Here is a 14,845-nt window from a genome sequence, read left to right on the forward strand (position 1 = left end):
AAATGAATTTTTATGAGAGTAGTTAACCAATGTGTATTGATTTAAGAACACAGTTCTTAAATACTTAATTGTGGTTCCTTGTGATAGATAGAGTAGACATTTTCTAAAACAACAATAATGAAAGTTATCTTATTTAAAATATTTTCACAGCTGGTATAAAGCTAATTACAGCATGGCAGAGACCTTAGACTGGGGCCGTGGTAAGGGCTGTGACTTCGTCATGAAGAGTTGTAAATTCTGGATTGATCAACAAAGACAAAAGTAAGAAAATATTTCTTTAAATGGAATCTGGTTATTTATGCAATTTCTGGTTTTCTCAAGCCTAAAATGACAAATCTTTCCACATGTATAGTTATTAGGTTTTGCAAAAATGATTAGTAAAATTTAGAGTGTAAAAAATGTTCTACAGATTCTCTGTAATTTTGCCTTTGGAAATATTTTCATTAAGTTTAGGGGAGAAAATAGACTAGAATTCAGATTGGTGTTCCTTTGTTTGACTAATAATGTTCTAGACAAAAAAAATATATATTTGTATTTATCACAGTAATTTGAAACTTGGGATACAACCTCATCAAGTGCAACTCATATACAAAAGGATTCTTAATATAAGGTCATCCAGCCCCTCTCTGGAGACCCCCAGCAAGGAAGAATCCATGCCCTCCCTTTTAAAAAATTTTATTTTTAAAGAATATTTTTTCCATAGATTCTCCATCCCCCCCCCCTTTTTTTTTTTTTTTTTTTTACCCTTGTACTTCGGTGTATTGTCTCATAGGTGGAAGATTGGTAAGGGTGGGCAATGGGGGTCAAGTGACTTGCCCAGGGTCACACAGCTGGGAAGTGGCTGAGGCCGGGTTTGAACCTAGGACCTCCTGTCTCTAGGCCTGACTCTCACTCCACTGAGCTACCCAGCTGCCCCTCTCCATTCCCTTTTGAGGCAGCCCATTCTTCTTTTTCAAGAGCTCTACTCGTTAAGGAGTTTTTCTTGGCATTAGGCCTAAATATTTCTTACTTTTTTTTTTTTTTTTTTTTTTTGCTTGCGACTTTTTATACTTTGTTCTTCCTCCTGGAACTAAACAGAACAAGTCTAATCCCTCATTATATGACAGACCTTCAAATTCTTGAAGACAACTGTCATGTTCTCCCCCCTCGCCCCCGAGTCTTCTTTTCTCCAGGTTGAACATGCCTGGTTCCTTCAAAAAAAATCCTCTTATGTCATGGATTCAAGGTCCTTTGCTACCCTGGTTACTTCCTGTGGATACACTGTAGTTTATTGATATGCTCCTTAAAGTGTGGTATCCAAGACTGAACTTGGTAGTCAGGATGAGGTATGCCAAGGGCAAAATGCAGTGAGACCATCGCTTCCCTATTCCTGGAAGCTCCATCCTTCTTAATGCATCTCAAGACCACATTAGCATGGCTTAAACTGCTCTTCATGAAACTATGCTGACACTGTGTGTTCCCTTCCTGGATACTCAGCAACCAGCTCTCTAATGATCCCTTCCACAATTTTCCCAGGAATCAAAGTCAAGCTCACTGGTCTGTAATTTGTATTTCTCTTTCCTTTTTTGTAAATTGGAATGTTTGCCTTTCTTTGCAGTCTTGTCCCTTTCTCATTTCCCATGATCTTTTGTGATTACTGGCCATGACCTAGCAGTCCCACCTGTTGGCTCTTTCATCCTGGGCATCTAGGTACTCTGATTCCTCACCAACTTGTGACTCAGTTTCCCATTGATCTATTCTGTCATTTTCAATGTAAAAATCATTATTGTTTGCAGAAAAAAGAAAGTAGCAAGAATTCAGCAGCACTCTGCCTTCTTGTTAGTTATCATCCCATCTCATTCACCCAAGGAAAGTTATTCTCCCTTCTTTGCTCCTTCTTTTTTCCTAATATAACAGAAACATCCCTTTTTTAGCTCTAAGATTCCTTCAACATTCTGAGCTTTAACATTCTAGACATCATTTTTCTAGGACTATGCCACACTCTTATATTCATTCAATATTTTCCCTCTCTGGTTGCCGGATTCCCTCCCTTAAATATGTCTTAAAATTTTTTTTAAACCCTTACTTCCCATCTTTAGAATCAATACTAATTATTGGTTTCAAGGCAGAAGAGTAGTAAGGGCCAGGCAATGGGGTTCAAATGACTTGCCCAGGGTCACACAGCTTAGAAGTGTCTCAGGTCAGATTTGAACCCAGGACCACTTGTCTCTAGGCTGTCTTTTTAATATTTGATCTACTCCTTTTACCTATTCTGTTTCTTTTGAATAAGGTACTGCTTTCAAGAACCATAGTCCAGCCAAGGGCTATATCCTGTAGAATCTCAGTGGTACCTTTGAAGGCTAATTAATCATTTGCATAGTCTTTTGCTGGTTCCTTTTCATTGTTTCCTGAACAGTCAGGATTGATAGATAGTTTTTATTACTGTTTATAATGCAGAATGCCTCCATAGTCCCAAGAGCTGACATTTCTTTATAGCTTTGCAGTTAAACTGCACTTTCACATTCCTTCTCATCTTGCCAGCAGTTAGTGATTGAGCCAATGATAGGAACTCATTACTAATGAAGCATGAGAGTCCATGAGTACAAAGGCAAAGTATGAGTTTCTTAGAGACTTTTCAGCTTTGAGATTAGCAACACAAGGAATTTCCTTTTCCTTATTCTTCAAAAACCTGAAGCTGTGGGTCCCCTTCAGAGAAGTTCAGCCCTTGTCATTAAGTCTTTTTAATCTTCTGTGTGTAGAGCAGTTAAGTCTAGGAACGCTAAACCAGAAGCCAGTCCCAGCTTGTCCTAAGGTTCTAAAGGGTCCAAGGTATCAATAGTGTAGAGAATTGGCTTCTGTGATCCTGACCTGTAGTGACTGCTCTTGTTCACAGGGCTTTCTGCTTGGAATACTTATGGAGAGAAGAGATCAATTGAGCTTAGGAAGCATGGAAGGTAATAGGCAGGACCACGTCCATTCCTGGCACTCTGAATCTACACACATTAAATCTATTCTCTGTATATATTTTTGATTTGTCTTTTAATACAACTAAAATTTTTATCATTTTAATCATCTGTTTGGCTTGTTTGAAAACCAAGATGCATATAAACTATAGTTACTAAACATCTTTGACTTTAGTGTTTTGGAATTAATTTTTTTTACAATTTAACCTTAATCCCTGCCTTGTTATTGTGTATATTTAACTGAAAATTACTCTTCATCAACAAACGAAAGCAACTGTATTCTTCACACCAAGTACAGAGAAACAAGGGAATGAATTCTTTCACTGTGTTATAAGAAGTTTGAGTTATAGGCAAGCACTATTGACCCAAACTGAGAAACTACAATATGTGACTATGGGAAATTATGCAATGTTCTTGTCTGGGAATTTTGCAAAATGATGTTTACTCAGACCTTCTTAGAAAGGTTTAGTCTGATTTCCCTGAGCTTTTGGAGCCTGAGATAAATTGCAATTCCAAGAGGCATTTTTCTTGTTAAATAATGTGTTATTCTCAATTGGGAAGCCCCTTTTTTCTTTGAAAAAGAAGTTTTGATCCAATTCTAGAATTTAATTTCTTTAAAACTATGTAAATGTATCAGAGTCGTTATGGAAGAGCCACTTTCTAAGTCTTGGTATTTCTTTTTGTGGTCAGGAGACAGGTGCTAACCCCGTATTGTGACACGCTAAGAAGTAACCCATTGCAGCTAACCTGCAGGCAAGACCGGAGGGCAGTGGCCGTGTGTAACCTGCAGAAGTTCTCTAAGCCCTTGCCTCAGGAATATCAGGTAACAGTTTCTTCTTTGGGCAGATTTCTAATAATGGACTAGTTACCCCTTGACTTCCTCAAGGTTCAAAAGGCGTTCTAGGCAGAAAGGGTAGCATGAAGGCTACCATGCTAAATCTTTTTTTTTTAAACCCTTACCTTTTTTCTTAGAATAGATACTGAGTACTGGTTCCAAGGAGAAGAACAGTAAGAGCTAGGCAGTGGGGGTTAAGTTCCTTGCCCCGGGTCCCACAGCTAGGAAGTGTCTGAGACCAGATTTGAGCTCAGGTCTTCGCAACTCAAGGCCCGACTCTAATCCACTGAGCCACCTGGCTGCCCCTGCCATGCTATATTTGGGGTGATATACTTTAAATCAAGCAAACGAACTGGACCTGGCACAATGGTACTGTTTTGTGCAAATCTCTTCTTTGTACAAGGAAATTCTTAGGTTTGGTGATTGTCAGGTCATGGTGCCACAAATTCTCGTTGCATCTTGAGTGCTCTATATAGAAGTCTCTCCAAGCCCCATTCCATTTTGTCTTTTCTATCCTTTTTGGCAGTATTTTGATGACCTTCATGGAATACCTGTTGAAGAGTTGCCTTATTATGGTGGCTCCGTGGAAATTGCTGACTACTGTCCTTTCAATCAAGAATTCAATTGGCATATAAGTGGTGAATTTCAACGCAGTTCAGATTGTAGAATATTGGAAAATCAACCAGGCAAGTGAGCTCATTTTATTAACATTTAAAACACAGTAATATTTTACATTTTAATACCACTGTAAATTTAACACATTTAGCATTCAAAGATACCTTCATAGTTTCTTTATCCTAAAAAACAACTCTTGGAGGCAAGTAAAGAAGGTGGTAGGTATGATGAAGAAACTGGAGTGGAGAGAGGCAATCTATGATTAAGGGTAAGAGTTGGGCAGAGAAAAAAGGGAAGAACTGTCAAGAATTTGCATTTTCACATAAGAACTTCTCTTAGACATTGGCAAAAGATAGTTTTGCAGAAATATGCTAATTAAGGTTCTGATACATCAAGAAAAGCATAATAGTCACATCATGAGAAAAAGTGGGGGGAAAGTCACAGAAAAAACTGGAAAATCCACTGTGGATAAATGCACACAAAAAAGCCTCTTGGGGGGAATAAAAAAGAGATTTTGCCAACAGTACTTAGTGCCATGAGATATTCCCAGGAGGTATAAGCAGAATTGACAGAGCATCTTAGTTCTAGCAGACATGTGGTACAAGTGGGATATTGTGACCCAAAGAGGGTGCTATTTTTGTGTCTCTATCAGTCCTAAAGAAAAGGCAGAGCACAGGGACAAAAAGTGTGAATTATTACCCATTTTGAAGAAGACGGAATAGTACTTCCTTCCTTCTTTTCTTCCTTCTTTCCTTTCCTTCCTTCCTTCCTTCCTTCCCTCCTTCTCTCCCTTCTCTTGCTCCCTCCTTCCTTCCCTTCCTTCCCTTCCTTCCCTTTCTTCCCTTCTTTCCCTTCCCTTCTTTCCTTCCTTCTCTTCCTCCTTCCCTTCTTCCCTTTCTTCTTTTCTCCTTCCCTCCCATTTCTTCCTTCTAGTCTAAGAGAGAGGAATGAAAAGGGCTAGGCAATTGGAGTTAAATGACTTGACCATGGTCACAGAGCTAGGAAGTATCTGAGGCCAGATTTGAACCCAGGATCTCCTGACTCCACACCTGGTGCTCTATCCATTAGGTCATCTAGCTGCTCTTATAATGGGTGTTTCTTGAAAGAATAGAAGTATTTCAAAGAGAAAAAAGTAAAAAGAATCCAAGGAGATAGAGGGAACCATTAATCTGGGATGGAGGCTAGAATAATGGGAAACCAGAAAGGTAAGATGTATCAGTGAACCTTTAAGCCAGAGGTTCTTAACATTTCTTGTGTCACAATCTCCTTTGACAGACCAGGGAAACCTATGGATCCCTTCTCAGAATAATGTTTTTAAATTTCTAAAATAAAATACAGATGGAGGGGGGCAACTGGGTGGCTCAGTGGATTTAGAGCCAGGCCCAGAGATGGGCAGTCCTGAGTTTAAATCTGGCCTCAGACACTTCCTAGCTGTGTGACCTTGGACAAGTCCCTTAACCCCCATTGCCTATCCTTTACTGCTCTTCTGCCTTGGAACCAATACATGGCATTGATTCTAAGGTGGAAAGTGAGGTTTTAAATATATTTTTATCAAGAGAATGTGAAGCTCTTTCCTTAGAGAGTTGAACCCTTGGGAGGTAAAGAAGTTCTTTATGCTCCTAGTTGCCACTAGCAGAGAAGCTGTATTATACTTGTCAGAAGAGGAAGGTCATTGAGAAGGGATTGGCAGCCCCTGGCTGAGAACTAAACATAAGCTGATCTGGTGCGGTGATGAAGGAGTGGGTGTGTGTGTGTGTGTGTGTGTGTGTGTGTGTGTGTGTGTGTGTGTGAGAGAGAGAGAGAGAGAGAGAGACAGACAGACAACAGATGTCCTAAGGACTGGCAGGTAAAACATAGGACAGGATCTAAAGTGAGTAACTAACAGAAGATAGTTCCTACAAGAAAAAGGCAACACCCTCAGCACATTCTCAGAGAGGGTTTCCTCCATGGAGAGGCCACCTCTGACTACAAATTCCCAAGGATGGAGAGCTAAGAAGAGTTGTTCCACTTGCAGAGTCTCTTCTGGATTGGCCTTATCGATGTGCATCCCCTTTTGGCCTAAGGTTACAAGTTATGGTTACAAGCTGCTAACAAATATGTTTTAGCACTAGGGACTCTGTTAGGCTGACCCATTTGCCTTTCTTGAACCTCTCTTGTGTTTGGAACAACAAGTCATGAAAACTTATGTGGCTTATGAAAGCCATCTTAGTCATCACAAGACTGGGGGACTTCAAGTCGATTGGTTCTTCCTCTGTTTCCTGTAGCTGTCAAACTTTTTTTAAACCTGTTTTAGTCACTAAGACAGAAGGGCAAGGGCTAGGCAAACAGAATTAAATGATTTGCCCAGGCTCACACAGCTAGAAAATACCTGAGGCTAGATTTGAATCCAAGCCCTCCCAATTTTGGGCCCAGCTCTCTATCCACTGAGCCACTTTGCTTGCCTAGCTGTCAAGACTTTTTGAAAATGAAGGAGTCTCTGGGACGATACCTTCTATGATGTAGGGAGGATAGGTGGGGAGGAGCTGGGACACGTTTGGATGGGATTCATTATGTAGTTATGAAGAAAAGTAAGCTAAACATTTAAGGGATTTGTGATTTCATTTATATACAGCCTTCTTTTTTATTCATATATAGAAATGCTTGTTTTATTTGGTTTTATAAAATCTGAGATTAAAAAAAAGAAAAAACAAGAATAATAAGAGAATGGGTGAGGTATCTCAGGACAGAAATATGATTTTTTTTTTTAAAGAAAAGAGAAAAAGACCTTCAAATTGTATGTGGATGGGCTTGACTCCATTCCTGGCAAAATTCGACTATTATTAAAAGGAACAGTTTTGGGAAGCATTGATTACTGAGAGCCAGGCTGATTTCATTAAGAAGTGATGATGCCAGTCTGAACTCATTTGCTTTTTAAGTTCTTAGACCAGAGGATGACAGACAAAGCATAATTAGATTTCAGCAGGACATCTGACGAAGCCCCATGGGCTACTACCTCTGTAGACAAGATGGAGAGCTAAATAATGTGAGAGGTTCAAAACTGGTTGATCAGAACCAAAGAATAGCAATTAATGTATTAATGTCATCTTGAAGGGATGTATCTAGTGAAATGTCACAAGTATCCTTCACCCAGTGCTTTTCAAAATTTGTTATCAGCAAAAAATCCTTCTCAAATATGACAGAGTTGAGAGGGGCAGTTAACATAGAGTATGCAGGGTCCTACAGTGATCATTATGATCAAATGGTTGATATTTGCTTCCTACTCCCCAAAGTTAGTAAATTTAGTTCTCTTTTTATTTATTTATTTGTTGTTTATTTATTAAGCTTATATTATTATATTATGATATAATAATATAGTATAATTATATAGTAATATAAATAATAAGCTTATATTATAATTATATTATTAATATAGTATAATTATATTATATTTAGCTTAATAAATAAGCACATTATTTATTAAGTGCTTATTATGTGCCAGACACTATGCTAAATGCTGAGCATACAGAACCAAAGTGAAATAGAAATACAGGTAGAATGTTAATAAAAATTTACTTTTTTCCCAGAGAATGTGCTTTGTAAAGAAAGGTTTGTTAGGAAGTTTCTGTCATATCAAAAAGGTATCAAAAATCTTAAATAATAAAAAAAGAATCTTCATAGGCTAGAGCTATTAGCTAATCAAATGAGGTTCAGTTGAATAGGAATATATGCAGTGTTCCATGCTTGTGTTAAAAAAGGTAAACTTTTGTAAGAACAGAATGGAGCAGATGTGGCTGGATCACAAGTAATGGAAACACTGTAGGGGTGTTAGTGGTCTACAGTCTTATAGGACACTAGTACAAAAGCTAACTGAGCCTTCCCCTGCTCCCCCCACCCCTTTTTTTAAACCCTTACCTTCCATCTTGGAGTCAATACTGTGTACTAGCTCCAAGGCAGAAGAGTGGTAAGGGTAGGCAATAGGGGTTAAGTGACTTGCCCAGGGTCACACAGCTGGTCCTTCCCCTCCCTTTTTTTCACCTTTACCTTCTATCTTAGAATAGAAATAAATTTTAGTTGTCTTTTGTTTTTGCATCACCTATATTTGCTAATGTATTCCTCCCTCTCTACCTTCCAAAGACCCATCATTTATAACAAAGAATAAATAAGAGAGGGAAAACAAAACTGACCAACACACTAAAGAAATCTGACATTATCTGTAGTATTCCACACCTGTAGCCCACTACCTCTGCAAAAACGTTTGAGATTTGAGAGAAATTTTAGGACTGCTCTTACTTTTCTCTGAAGACTGATGCTTGAATGAATTGAAATAATTGAGTATGTTGGGAAGTAAGATTGAATTGAAATTTCAAGTCCCCAGGCATAGTTTTTTCTAGAACATCTCATCACCGGAAATACCTCCACCAGGTAACTCAGAAGCCCCCATTCTGCCATGGGCTTCCAAATGGTATGAGCTCCTTAGTTGTCATACCTGGATCACCAATGAAGGGAATTTCTTCCCTGGTTCCCAGTTGCAGCATTCAGAATTCCAGTGACCAGGAAGTTCTTTTGTATCCTTCGTGGTAATATTTTAACTTATATTTTCTTGTTCTTTCCTCAATACATATGGATAACAATCACTTCTTCTAAATAGCAATTTTATAATACTTAAGAACCTGTCACTCTTCTAGGTCATGCAAAATAAAACTACTTCCTCTGACCTTTTCTTAGAGGTTTTATTTGCCAGTCTCCTACCACATTTGGGGGATCAAAAACTGAACTCAGAATTTAAGTGAATTTACCAGTTAACTATAATCGGAGGTGACTTTAATGTTTCTTACAAAGCCAAATTATGACTAGCTTTTTAAAAAGTACTGTTCCAAGGCTGGCCTCATAAAGAATAGTCAGGAAGCATCATTTCTGTGTTCTGATGTAGATGGTTCTCTCATAATAGCTATTCTGAAGTCCCAATTTCAATTTGATTTCTTATGCTTGGTGGAATCCTTTCAAGGTTCCCTTAAAAGTTGGTTTTGATTTGAAAGTGCTTTAGTCAAGAGAAGGGGTGGAGATATTTCAGTTTCTAACAAATTGAACTGAAGTTAATTATTTTTTCATTAAAACATACATTTTGACTTACTTCAGAACCTTACAAAAACTTTGGTGCTGAAAAATATGGGCCTCATTCAATATGCCTAATCCAGAAATCTGCATTTGTCATGGAAAAGTGTGAAAAGAAGCTCAGTTATCCTGACTGGGGGAGTGGATGTTATCAGGTAAACTGCATGGTCACTGTCAGTGTCTTTGAATAAAGCATTTTCAGAGGGTGGATTATTTTTTCCCCCTATATCTAAATTTGTATGCTAATTTGTAAAAAAATCCTTTCATTCCCTTTTTTGTGTGTAGGTGCTTGTTTGGCTGCCCTTTTTTCTTCATTTTTTTGAGTGTAAGACTCATCCTTGTACCTGTGAGAGAAAATGTTTTTCTTTCCCTCCTGTACGACTTGAATTTGATGTTTTTTAAGCATTAAAAAGCGAGTGGCAGAATGGCCTGGTAGATAGACAGACTCTTAGTCAAAAGTCTGGCCTTTGTTCCATAAAGCTTTCATGACAGCGAATAAATCAGCCCCCTCATGCCTCAGGCACCATTCTAAGACTAGTTACTGAAAAAATGTTGATCTGTATCAATGCATTTTCCACACTGGGCGTTCCTCCACCTAGCCAAGGGAGGTGGAAAGCTCAGCGGAATCATACTAAATCAGTAGCCACTACTGGTAAATAAAATTATTCCCTCTTTGGAATTGGAAATGCAAAGACTGAATTATTTCATTCTTTATTTCCATATGTGTTATGTAGAAGACTGAGTCACCATATCAAGAATTAATTGAAATAATCATCCATCAGCCATCCTCTGATTTTAAAACACCTTAAAGAAATACAAGGTTGGTGGGATAGGACTAATTCGTATTTGTATAGAATCTTGAGGTTTTTGAAGCTTTCTCTTCACAAAACCTTTTGAAGCAGAGGAATGCAGGCATTATCTGTTTTAGCTAGGTTAATTTATTTGCCCATGGTCACAAGACTAGCCTGTGAAGACTTCTTGCAGTGAAATTGTGAAAAGAAAACAGTTTGTTCCAATGGGCCATGAAGGTGGTGAAAGTAAGCACTGTGGAGACCATAGAGCTTGGTTAGATTTTGAGGAAGCCAAGGTCATTCACTGCGTCCCGAGTCATCACCAGTTGTCCATACTTTTGTCTTGCCACTGGACTTTGATGACTCTGGAAGAGAGAGTGAGGCTGATGATTTTGGGCAACTCTGCTTCACTTAAATCTGATTCATGCACAAGTCTAAGACATCATCTTGTGATATCCAACAGTAGCCATCTCCAAAAATGAAGGACAAGGAATAATGCAAGGCATCATCAGAATTGTATTAGGAGGGGGCCACTAGTAGTGGCCCAGTGGTTAGAAAGCCAGGCCTATAACTGGGAGATCTTGGGTTCAAATCTGGCCTCAGACACTCTCTAGGTGGGCACTTAACCCCCAGTGCCTAGCCCTAATTGCTCTTCTACCTTGGAACTGATATTTGGTATTGATTCTTTTTTTTTTTTTTTAAACACTTACCTTCTGTCTTGGAGTCAATACTGTGTATTGGCTCCAAGGCAGAAGATGGTAAGAGTAGGCAATGGGGGTCAAATGACTTGCCCAGGGTCACCCAGCTGGGAAGTGTCTGAGGCCAGATTTGAACCTAGGACCTCCCATCTCTGGGCCTGGCTCTCAATCCACTGAGCTACCCAGCTGCCCCCACTTGGTACTGATTCTAAGACAGAAGGTAAGGGTTTAAAAAAAGAAAATGAAGAATTAACAATAACCAAATAATTGATGGAGCTGGAATAAGAGCCCATATTCCTTACTCCCAAGTTTAGTGCCTTTTCTATTCCAGGCACACTGTTAGCCTTTGAGAGCAAGGACCATTCTCCATTTCTGCAGAGAGTAGGTTTTGCTCTAGGGTACCTTGGCAACCTGGTCATTGTTTTATAACACTATCTGTGGGAAAATGCATTCTGAGTTCCAAACAATTGATTGAGAAATGAGCTTTTAAAAAACACAACTGTTAATGTAAGTTGTGGATTTCCTTTATGAGCATAAGAAATTGCTCTGATTTAAAAACATGATAAGGAAAAGCAGGTCAGAATAATTGGAGAAGAAATAGTTAATAGAGTGCTTATGTTAGTACGTTTTCTAAATTCAATGATAAATTTAGAGATATCTATAAAAAATAAAATAAACTAGCAGAGTGAAACTATTTTTTCAGGAACACTTTTCCAGTTGGATCTGGGTAAGGAAATGAATCTGAAAGAGTTAAGTGCAGTTGCCCAGTTTGTAAATGCTTGAGACAGGATCTGAACTCTGGTCTTTCTGACTCCAAATCTTTTAATCTGTCCACTATGCTTCCCAGCTACCTATTTTAGATAACTCTACCATAGAGTAAGAACCTTTCAGATACATCTGTCACTAAACTCTCTTGAATTGTGTGGTTCTTGGAGCACAGTGCCTGGTCCACTGTAGTATTGTGTTGACTTAACAGAGCAAACTGGGTTTGTTCTCTAGCTAGTGACATGTTCCAAGATTTCACTTATATTCATAGGATATCTGACTTTCCAGAATCTTACTCAGCTAGGGTTGTTTCCCTCCCACCTCTTCTGTTTTAAGGTTTCCTGTTCTCCTCAAGGCTTGAAGGTTTGGGTCCAGAATACCACATATTTGTGTAGCCGGGCAGGGCAGGTCCTCACTGTAAGCGCCCAGATAAATGGCTGGATCCATGATGGGGACCTTCTCTGTCCAGCATGTTGGGACTTCTGTGAACTCTGCCCTCCAGAAACAGATCCTCCAATTTCGAACTTCACGAGGGCTTTACCATTAGGTAAGTGAGTGTCCATCAAATATTTAAAATCCAATTCTTGAGGACTCTAGCATCAAATAGGTTGAAAATCTCTTTGCAAGATTCTTGTTCTTTTATTCTGTTGAAAATTCTTCTCACTGTCTTTGGGACCCAGAAGCCAGGTACGTGGATGAGACACTTTCATTTACTTAAATGCAAGTCAGGGGAACCTTTCATCTACTAAGAGCTCCTGACCTACAGAGAAAAAATAAAACCAAGAAGCACAAACAAAAAGCATCTTATTTAATATAAAAGAAAATTTCTTTTCATCTACCTTTAAAATTAACAAACAACTTGGAAGAAACTACAGTAAATCATCTTTTTCTCCTCTAGCCTATTGTTGCTTGTTAAAGTAAGGAAGAGCAGGAAATACATTTTTCACAGCAAAAGAGCCAGAAAAACAAGGTGCATTCTCACAGACTGACATTCTTGAAGCAACTTATAAGATATTAAAACTTAAATTCTTATTGTATGTCTGAACTACAAGCACAAATGGGGATGTAGTTTGTTGATACCTGCCCCCCTACAGGCTTGATTAAGTTGAGAAGTAGATTCAGACCACAGCTTTGGGGTTTTCCAGCCTTAACTTAATATTCTGATTTGATTTTTCTTTTCTTCTTTGGAATCCCAGAAAGACTCTTTAAGAATCAACTGCACTCAGGGGCAGCTGGGTAGCTCAGTGGAATGAGAGTCAGGCCTAGAGGTCCTAGGTTCAAATTCGGCCTCAGACACTTCCCAGCTGTGTGACCCTGGCCAAGTCACTTGAGCCCCATTGCCTACCCTTACCACTCTTCTGCCTTGGAGCCAATACACAGTATTGACTCCATGACGGAAGGTAAGGGTTTAAAAAAAAAAGAATCAACTGCACTCTTGATAGGAAGTAATGGCAGAGTCCTCTGAATTTACACTCAGTCCTTTTTTTGGTTCAAGTAGGTTAGAATAATTGGAGAAAAAAAATTGTTCTTACTCTCTGAAACAAAATCCATTTTATACCCAGCTGCTTGATTAATTCAGCAAGTATTTATTAAGTGCTAACTTATTGCCAGAGGGCACCAGGATACAAAGAGGACAAGGAAAACAATTCCTGCTATTAAGATTACTTTTGGCTGAGAGTGAGGGTGGCAGAGAGAGACACTATATGCAAACCTAAGCAAAGAAAAGATGATTCAAAGAGGGAGCAGGCATTAATAATTTTGGGGATCAAGAAGTACCACCCCATGCAAAGGGGCCACCTTTGTTGAGGTGTGAAGGAAGCTGGGGGAGTCTCAGATGTGAAGGAGAGGAAGGATTTCAGCTCAGCTACAGGAATGGCCTGTGCAAATGCATGGAGAGGAGAGTGAAGTGCCCAGTTCAGAGAAAGACAAATGGTCTGTTTGACTACATGTGAAGAATGTCAAGAAGAATGATATGAAGGGTCAATGAGGTGGCTTCGTAGATAGAGATGGGGTGGTCCTGGGTTCAAATCTAATCTTGGACACTTCCTTGCTGTGTGACCTTGGGGAAGTCATTTAACCCCTATTGCCTGGCTCTTACCACTCTTCTGCCTTGGAACCAATACACAGTACTGATTCTAAGCCAGAAGAGTGTTTTTTTAAAGTTGTTTTTGTTTTTAAAGAAAGTTATTTATTACTTTTGGATTTTGAAAGGTTTTTAGTCCTCAGACACTCTTTATTAAGAAGCAGAAATTCCTGGGAAGGCTAGTTTTTACCACTGCACAACTTTTTGTGGATTGGTTGACATCAGGTTGTCAGACCAACATTTTATGATGGAGTACAGGATAAATGGATACGTGTGGAACATCCAAAGGACCAAGGTAGGAGGTGAAAAGTAAATTTCCCTTCACATTTTTCCTGAGGGCTGCTGACTCTGGAGTACTAACTTGATCAGATTTTTTTTTTAAGATATTGATCTTTATATTTTTATGTAGTTGTATAAATATGGGCATGGCATCAATATGACCGCACAGTATGACTCTCTTGTTTCCAATCCTAGATCTCTGCTCCTGTTCCTCCAGCCTGGTTGTCACGCTCTGGCTGCTGCTGGCTAACCTGTTTCCTCTCCTGGCTGGATTCCTCCTGTGTGCTTTGCATTAGCGGTTAGAAGATGGATCCCAGAACCTCTTTTGTGTTGTGTTCCTCTTGGTGCAGAGCACACAACCTAGACAGGGACCAGCCTTGTGAAAAAGACCGAAGAAGCAGTAGTGACTTGAGTTTGGGAACTGTCGTTGATCACAGCCAGACCTTGAAGCAATCTCTCTGCACCCCCAGCTTTGATGAATCAAGCTCGGAGAAGGAGAGCGATCTTATAAGTTGCCAAGTCCATTAGAGTTGTAGGACCTGTAATCATCTCTCCACCTGGAGGTTTTCTTGAATTCTTTTGAAAATGGCCTTGGGGTGACTAATGAATCATTGGATTGATTACATACCTCAGTGTTTGCTGTCAGAAATCATGGATAAGATCAGCTGCCAGTGCCCCAGTAGGTGGGCCACCCACCAGCAGGTCTTTACAGAATCCCAAATTCTATTGAATCCTGTGGAGTTTTT

At 39.2% G+C, this 14,845-nt stretch overlaps 1 protein-coding gene across 1 annotated transcript in view; it reads left to right on the forward strand.

Annotated features, from left to right (window-relative positions):
* LMLN (leishmanolysin like peptidase) overlaps positions 1-14,395 on the forward strand; it is a 57,215-nt gene extending 42,820 nt beyond the window's left edge. Inside the window, 6 exon segments of the mRNA XM_044670025.1 lie at positions 151-261; positions 3,633-3,765; positions 4,304-4,463; positions 9,508-9,638; positions 12,074-12,284; positions 14,295-14,395. Of these exon segments, the coding sequence (XP_044525960.1) occupies positions 151-261; positions 3,633-3,765; positions 4,304-4,463; positions 9,508-9,638; positions 12,074-12,284; positions 14,295-14,395 (847 nt within the window).
* Positions 14,396-14,845: the final 450 nt, after the last annotated feature.

The sequence above is a fragment of the Gracilinanus agilis genome, chromosome 3 (assembly GCF_016433145.1).
Source record: "Gracilinanus agilis isolate LMUSP501 chromosome 3, AgileGrace, whole genome shotgun sequence".
In the NCBI taxonomy this organism is placed as follows: Eukaryota; Metazoa; Chordata; class Mammalia; order Didelphimorphia; family Didelphidae; genus Gracilinanus; species Gracilinanus agilis.